Source organism: Lolium rigidum, chromosome 4 (genome assembly GCF_022539505.1).
Source record: "Lolium rigidum isolate FL_2022 chromosome 4, APGP_CSIRO_Lrig_0.1, whole genome shotgun sequence".
Taxonomy (NCBI): Eukaryota; Viridiplantae; Streptophyta; class Magnoliopsida; order Poales; family Poaceae; genus Lolium; species Lolium rigidum.
The window spans coordinates 274,009,894-274,017,917 of record NC_061511.1 but is presented as its reverse complement, the minus strand read 5'-3'; the positions used below and the strand labels follow the sequence as shown (position 1 = coordinate 274,017,917).

The following is an 8,024-nucleotide window of genomic DNA, read 5'->3' as shown; positions in this document are numbered from 1 at the left end:
ACCCCGAAAATAGCCGTCTCCGCGCGGCCGGCAGTAGATTCCCTGCGCTTCGGGTTCGGTGACCCCGATTTAGATAATTCGGGTTTACGGACCCCGACGGTGTATTATTTCTGAAATTTGCTTAAAACTAATATTATTTCTGGAATTAATATTAAAAAGTGTATTATTTAAAAAAAATCGCTAAACTTGCAGGGTGAAAATCCAACGTCCGGCCTTAATACGGTATCCCAGTCAATTTCTTTGTTGAAGGCATTATTTTGTGAGCACGGATTTTTTCTTGGGTGAAAATCTATGATCTATGATTAGGACGATGAAGGCGCTTGTGTACTATTCCCTTCTTGTAAGCGTTGTTTTTTTTTCTTTCTGGAGAAGATGTATTTCTGGTGTTGTCTTGCTGGTGCTTACAAGGAATAGGTCATTGTAGCGGGACTTTCCTTTTCTCTATTTTTTGGCAACATGCATCCATATTGCCATTAGAACTGTGCATTGTTAATATACACTCTTTGTTAGAAACAAATATTTGGAAGCTTCTCTTTTTTTCTGGGCGTTGGCTTGAATTTCATACAATACCTGATGTTTTTCTTGGAGATCAAATAGTGCATTTGTATTTAATCAAACATACCCTTTGTTGCCAATAAGTTTACACTAAAGTCCGGTGGTACACCGAGCCAACTCTCAGCCTTCGTCAGCTACAAAATGTGCTATTCTATTCTAAGAAGGACGCAGGAAGAAGAATAGGAGGAGGCCATCGGCGACGATCAAATCCCGGGAGAGGAGGAGCCGGATGACACCGAGGACTACATATGCTACCTTCTGTACCTCGTGGAGAAGGCTAAGGAGGAGGGCAAGGTGGAAGAGCTCCCCCTCATGCCGGAAGGCGTGGATGAGGAGGAAGCAATGAGACTGGCCATGAAGGCCTCATAGGAGTAGCCTCCACGACAAGCGCTACGCCGCGACGGTCATGCCTCCCGACCTATCAGAGGAGGAAGCCCTGAGGGTGTCCATGGAGGCCTCGCGCCTGGCACCGCTGCCTTCCTAGGCACCCTAGTAGCAGCAACCAATAGCGGTAGTGCCTCCTCCTCCACCGGTTGTCCACTATCTACATGTGTCGGCACCGGACTGTTGTGGGTGATGCATACGATTGTCGACCTGACGCATGAGGACAATGGTGACCAGTAGAATAGGCCTCGGCTCGGCACGTTTACTTTTCAATGTTTATTTCTCTTTTAAAATCAATGTAAATTTATGGTTTCCTATGAATGAAAATTTCAAAAAATCCATCGGGTGGCTGGGCAAGGCCCAACCCAAACGAACACTAGGCGTAAAGCGACTGGTCTTAGTGTTTCTGGCCCAACACAAACGAACTGAAACATACACAAATCGTGTCTAAAATACGTCGGACCGTTGGTGAGACCCTAAGATTTTGAGTCACCTAAAAGGTCCATTGTTCCTTTTCCCAAGGGCTTGAGCCACGCGAACGCATGAGAGGAGGGAGAAGGTATGCCCCGACCTAGTCGGCGGCTAAGACGCGCCACAAACCCCAGTCTAGGGTGTTGGGCTAGCCTAGGTTTTTTTTCATTTTTTTCTCTTTTTTGAAAACTTTATCTTTCAAGGGATTTTTTAAACTACTACATTTTTTAGTATAAACATTTTGAAATCTGAATATTTTTTAAAATTAAACATTTTTAAAATTTCAACATTTTAACTTTAATTTTTTTAAAAGTGTTTTTAAATTTGTATATTTTCAGAATTGAACATTTGTTAAGTCTGAACAAATTTCAAAATTAATCATTTTACAAATTTGAACATTTTTTTATAATTTGTACATGTTTTAAATTTGAACATTTTTTTAAACTTGATTTTTCAAATCTAAGAAGTAAAAAAGGGGAAAAAAGAAAACCAAAAAGAAAAATAAAAAGAAAACGAAAACGAAAACAAGAAACCAGAACGAAGAAGGCCGACCAGGCCGGCGCGGGGGTGTGCGAGGCGCGCTACCTCTACCTGGTCGCGATCGCGATAGGGTTTGCCTGAGAGGAGGGTATCTGGGATTTTCTGTCGCTAATATTCTACTCCATTCATGGATTCGCCGGCGACGGGATTTCGGGGACCCGCAGAGTGGGCGGCGCCGGCGTTGAAGGATTTGCTGCCGGATCTGTCCCGTGAGGAGCAACTATGGCTGGAGAACGGCTTCCAGCCGGCCGGGCGAAGGCGCAAGGGACGACGCATCACCAAGCAGAAACTTCTCCCGGAAGTTCCTCCTTCCATCCCCGCGCAGCGCACAGAAGGGTACGCGGACGCTGCCTTCCCCTTCACTCCCATCGCAATCTGACTTTGGGGAAGTAGTGTGCATTGTTTTATCAAGATTCTTTATCGATTAAGCATGATTGTCAGCATTGCAGATATGCCCTGAGCCCCTGACACAACTTAAATGAATGAATGACCTCTTTCATCTGTAACACCCTTGCCTCACTGAATTATGTAAGATAGATTTTGTTCCCATACATCAGGCTGGATAGTATATATATGCAGCATCAGGTGAACAAATAGTGCAAAGTTCATAATTTGCAGCAACTTTTCAGTTAATGGGAAATACGTACATGTTCTCAGGAAGTAGGAAAATAGAGGCTGGCTCTGTTAGGAATCAACTAAATCACTCACAAAATCCAAGAAAATCAGCGGATCCACACCCCTTTTTTTTGCGAATAAGGAGAGCCTATTAGTCGCTCAATGTTAAATTGCAATCTAATTGCTCGAGGCAGCTTGGTACCCATACTGCACTATGCTCTAATTGTTCGACATTTTTTGGTACTATCCCCGTTGCACTAGTACTGTACAAGATGTCTGAATCCGACAATTAACATGCTTGTGATTGCTCATGAACCTGCATTTTGTGGTTGATTGATTGGTTATTTAGCTGATGGAATATATACATTATGTTATAGTACTTATAAGCGAAAATCGATAAGTATATTTATCTACATGGCTTGCTAGTAAAGGCTTGTATGCACCTCATAATTACTGGCCTGACTCCAGGATTACTAGTTTTGAAATGCAGATTACTACGTCATGTTTGTACAGTACAGTCATTTGTTTGCCACTGCCCTCACAAGTTACAGAGCATTAACTTACCTGAAGACAAAATATTTCATCTATCGTTGGTCACCAGGCAGCCTATACCTATGATGGCTCTAAAAGGATGTTTGCTTTATGCGTATTATTATAGTACAGTCAATTACTTGGAATAATAATGTTCTGCTGACTTATGAAATGAGGGGAGAGCTACACATAAACTTCCCTCGCCCTTGGTTTGTCTGCTCATGCATGCTCTCGTCGGGTCGCATTGCAACAGACTTGCACACAGCTGCCTGCCAAAAAGCCTTTTGACAAGAATTGAAGCTCTCGAGAGTCTTGGAAGCATGCCTCTTATTGTCCTTTCCTTTCTTCTTTCTTGTTTACTGTATTGGTTATTCTGCTATGCAATGTCAGTATACGCTGCTCCGAACACATAATTTCCTCCACCTGTATTGGATTTGGACGCAGAGAGCGTGATGCCTGGCTCATCGGGTCAGTCCAAGCTGCTCTCTGCCACTACAATGCTAGGCACCAGGTTTGTGCACGCTACTTCTCATTTGATTCATTCGAGTATTTTTCATGGTGACTACTACTTCCTGCTGCACCAGCTAGCTGGATGACATGCATGTATAATCTCTGCAGGGTGGCGAGTTTGATGCCGTGAAGCCCCTGATGGAAGACCGAGTTGGTTTCAGGGACCAGGTGTGGTTCCACCTCAACTTCTGGGCTCGTAGCCGCAGCACCAACAAAATCAAGCGCTTCTTCGCCGAGGTGCACTACAAGCCATCCTCTGACACCTCCAAATACCCACGTGCAACTCCCATCGTTGAAATATGCACCATCATTGGTATGTAGTGTACATGTCTGTGCTGACTTGACTTCCTTTTATTATTTTCTCTTCCATCGTCTTCTTTATTACTACCGTAATGCATGCATCTTAATATGTTTGTGGAGTAATTATCTGATGTTAGTGTTGGTTCAAACATAATCCAATGCCCGCAGAAGAGCCTCTTTCCCAGTACAGGAGGGCGTGTGCATTTTGTGCCGCCAGTTATGAAATTTTGCACCCTAAGGGGTGCCGCAAGTTTGTTTGCGGTAATGACAAGGACCGGTTCGAACAACGTCTCGTGCGGTGTGGCTCTATGTGCATCGAGCCACCATTCAGTTGCCCCTCCAAGATTGAAAGGCAGGGTCTGCCTTATCGCTCCTCATCGTCTTCGCCATCACAATGACCGATCGATATCCCTCTTCTTTCTACAACGTACGTCAGTCAGGAATTAGCTTGATAATCATAGCTGGTCTTACCAGAAAGTAGGGGTTGTATATACTATCCAGTGTTGAGTAATGTCATAGATTTTGTTTCCATGTGCTTGATTGATTATTATATATGAAATATGCACTTACGTATTGTTGTGCTATTTATCTAAAAAATATGTACAACCATAGTTTACTCGCGGGCGTGGATGAATCTCTAGTGTTGACAATGTGCATATTCTGAGCTATGGCGGTGGCTTAGTTATTCACCGTGAACTAGATTGCTCTTGTGACATTGCCGTGTAAATTCAAACAGTTGAAAATAATTAGTACAATTTGGTCGCACATTGGATGCATTCGTATGTACCCATGTACATGGAATTCTGGGCCCGTCCTAATGGTAACTTCAATTGTCCCTGTTTTTATGAGCAAACATAAAGATCGGATTCGAGAACTGCCTCCTCAATTGGCGTTTCTTGGGATGAGCAAGTGCATTTGTTGGATGCGATCCAAACAGTGATGAAAAGAATTCTCAAATCATTCGCGGATGGACGTGAAAGAAGGAAGAACCAAATGGCACTGCTTCCTCAAAGCGAGCTTCGGGTACCCGATCAAGGGACTAATGAACTTACTTATTCCATTTTCTCTCTTGCTAACATAAATCCTCCTTTTCTTGTTTGCATAAAACAAAATAAAAACGAGAACTAAGTAGATTTTGACCCATTAAGGGCGTCAATGGCACGCACGTAAAGTAGGAGGAAATCGGTACCTAGCGAAGCTAGCAAAGTCGGCACAAGAAATAAGCAGAATAGAAATAGCAATTGCAGGCTCAACTGGAGCTAAACGAAATCAATATATTCCGGCCCGAGGTTGGTGGAGGGGTAGAAAGCACTGTTAGCCATAAGCTGGTACTAGTTTCATTCTTTCTATTCTAAAATCCAAGGCGAAACGCGAGAAAACAAGGTGTGTGTTTCAAATCCTAAATTCCATTAACATAATTTTATTGATATGTCTATTACCATATATCCCTATTTTCTTCAAAATTTAGTAGTACCACCTTTGTATGTGTATTTGCAAAACGAATTCAGATACTTACAACATTCATGTCCATTGTTATTCGAATATTACCACATATATATTTTTTATTTTCTAAATACAAATGCCAGATAATTCGGATGATATACTACTGTAGCGCTTTCCAGTTAGTACCTCCTATGAATGCTCATAGTGACAGTGTGGGGTGTTTATTAGTACTTGGGAATACATCTTTAAGGTTTGCCTACATGATGAATTAGTGTTCATTATCTTGCCAAAGAGTAATTCAGAATCGCATAGTGAAGTGCTTATTTATATTCCTTTATGATTGCAATGTTGAGAGTGTCCACTAGTGAAATTATGATCCCTAGGCCTTGTTTCTAAGCATCGAAACTCCGTTTATTTACTGTTCTACTGCATGTTTACTCGCTGCCATATTTTATTTAGATTGTTATTACCACTCATATACATCCATATTACTTGTATTTCACTATCTCTTCGCCGAACTAGTGCACCTATACATCTGACAAGTGTATTAGGTGTGTTGGGGACACAAGAGACTTCTTGTATCGTAATTGCAGGGTTGCTTGAGACGGATATCTTTGACCTCTTCCTCCCTGAGTTCGATAAACCTTGGGTGATTCACTTAAGGGAAACTTGCTGCTGTTCTACAAACCTCTGCTCTTGGAGGCCCAACACTGTCTACAGGAATAGAAGCGTGCGTAGACATCAAGCTATTTTCTGGAGCCGTTGCCGGGGAACGAAGAAAAGCTACACCACAGAGATTTCTACCTCCCACGTTGATACGTCTCCGACGTATCGATAATTTCTTATGTTCTATGCCATATTATTGATGATACCTACATGTTTTATGCACACTTTATGTCATATTCGTGCATTTTCTGGAACTAACCTATTAACAAGATGCCGAAGTGCCAGTTCCTGTTTTTCTGCTGTTTTTGGTTTCAGAAATCCTAGTAACGAAATATTCTCGGAATTGGACGAAACGAAGACCCAGGGGCCTATTTTTCCACGGAGCTTCCGGAAGACCGAAGAACACACGAAGTGGGGCCACGAGGTGGCGACACCACGTGGCGGCGCGGCCCAGGGGGCCCACGCCGCCCTATGGTGTGGCCCCCTCGTCCGGCCCCCGACTCGCCCTTCCGCCTACTTAAAGCCTCCGTCGCGAAACCCCTAAGGCGAAAAACCACGATACGGAAAACCTTACTGAGACGCCGCCGCCGCCGATCCCATCTCGGGGGATTCCGGAGATCTCCTCCGGCACCCTCGCCGGAGAGGGGATTCATCTCCCGGAGGACTCTACACCGCCATGGTCGCCTCCGGAGTGATGAGTGAGTAGTTCACCCCCGGACTATGGGTCCATAGCAGTAGCTAGATGGTTGTCTTCTCCTCATTGTGCTTCATTGTTGGATCTTGTGAGCTGCCTAACATGATCAAGATCATCTATCCGTAATTCTATATGTTGTGTTTGTCGGGATCCGATGGATAGAGAATACCATGTCATGTTAATTATCAAGTTATTACATATGTGTTGTTTATGATCTTGCATGCTCTCCGTTTCTAGTAGAGGCTCTGGCCAAGTTTTTACTTTTAACTCCAAGAGGGAGTATTTATGCTCGATAGTGGGTTCATGCCCGCATTGACACCAGGACGAGTGACGAAAGTTCTAAGGTTGTGTTGTGTTGTTGCCACTAGGGATAAAACATTGGCGCTATGTCCGAGGATGTAGTTGTTGATTACATTACGCACCATACTTAATGCAATTGTACTGTTGCTTTGCAACTTAATACTGGAAGGGGTTCGGATGATAACCTCGAAGGTGGACTTTTTAGGCATAGATGCGGTTGGATGGCGGTCTATGTACTTTGTCGTAATGCCCAATTAAATCTCACTATACTTATCATGTCATGTATGTGCATTGTTATGCCCTCTCTATTTGTCAATTGCCCGACTGTAATTTGTTCACCCAACATGCTTTTATCTTATGGGAGAGAAACCTCTAGTGAACTGTGGACCCCGGTCCATTCTTTAATACTGAAATACAAATCTGCTGCAATACTTGTTTTACTATTTTCTCTGCAAACAATCATCTTCCACACAATACGGTTAATCCTTTGTTACAGCAAGCCGGTGAGATTGACAACCTCACTCGTTTCGTTGGGGCAAAGTACTTTGGTTGTGTTGTGCAGGTTCCACGTTGGCGCCGGAATCTCCGGTGTTGCGCCGCACTACATCCCGCCGCCATCAACCTTCAACGTGCTTCTTGGCTCCTCCTGGTTCGATAAACCTTGGTTTCTTTCGAGGGAAACTTGATGCTGTGCGCATCATACCTTCCTCTTGGGGTTGCCCAACGAACGTGTGAAATACACGCCATCAAGCTCTTTTTCCGGCGCCGTTGTCGGGAGATCAAGACACGCTCGCAAGGGAGTCTCCACTTCTCAATCTCTTTACTTTGTTTTTGTCTTGCTTTATTTTATTTACTACTTTGTTTGCTGCATTATATCAAAACACAAAAAAATTAGTTGCTAGCTTTACTTTATTTACTGTCTTGTTTGCTATATCAAAAACACAAAAAATTAGTTTACTTGCATTTACTTTATCTAGTTTGTTTTATTTACTATTGCTAAAATGGCCAACCCTGA

General features: G+C 43.2%; 1 protein-coding gene across 1 annotated transcript; it reads left to right on the top strand.

Moving 5' to 3' along the window:
• Positions 1-2,042: 2,042 nt before the first annotated feature.
• Positions 2,043-4,431, top strand: LOC124706067. The gene is made up of 4 exons (XM_047237724.1): positions 2,043-2,286; positions 3,541-3,607; positions 3,715-3,919; positions 4,075-4,431. The coding sequence occupies exons 1-4, from the start codon at positions 2,078-2,080 to the stop codon at positions 4,302-4,304; spliced, it is 711 nt and encodes a 236-aa protein (XP_047093680.1). The 5' UTR covers positions 2,043-2,077; the 3' UTR covers positions 4,305-4,431.
• The last annotated feature ends 3,593 nt before the right edge of the window (positions 4,432-8,024 follow it).

Coding starts and splice junctions, on each gene's coding strand:
- LOC124706067 (XM_047237724.1), top strand. CDS start 2,078: ATGGATTCGCCGGCGACGGGATTTCGGGGACCCGCAGAGTGGGCGGCG. Junction 2,287..3,540: donor CCCGCGCAGCGCACAGAAGG/GTACGCGGACGC, acceptor ATTTGGACGCAG/AGAGCGTGATGCCTGGCTCA. Junction 3,608..3,714: donor ACTACAATGCTAGGCACCAG/GTTTGTGCACGC, acceptor TAATCTCTGCAG/GGTGGCGAGTTTGATGCCGT.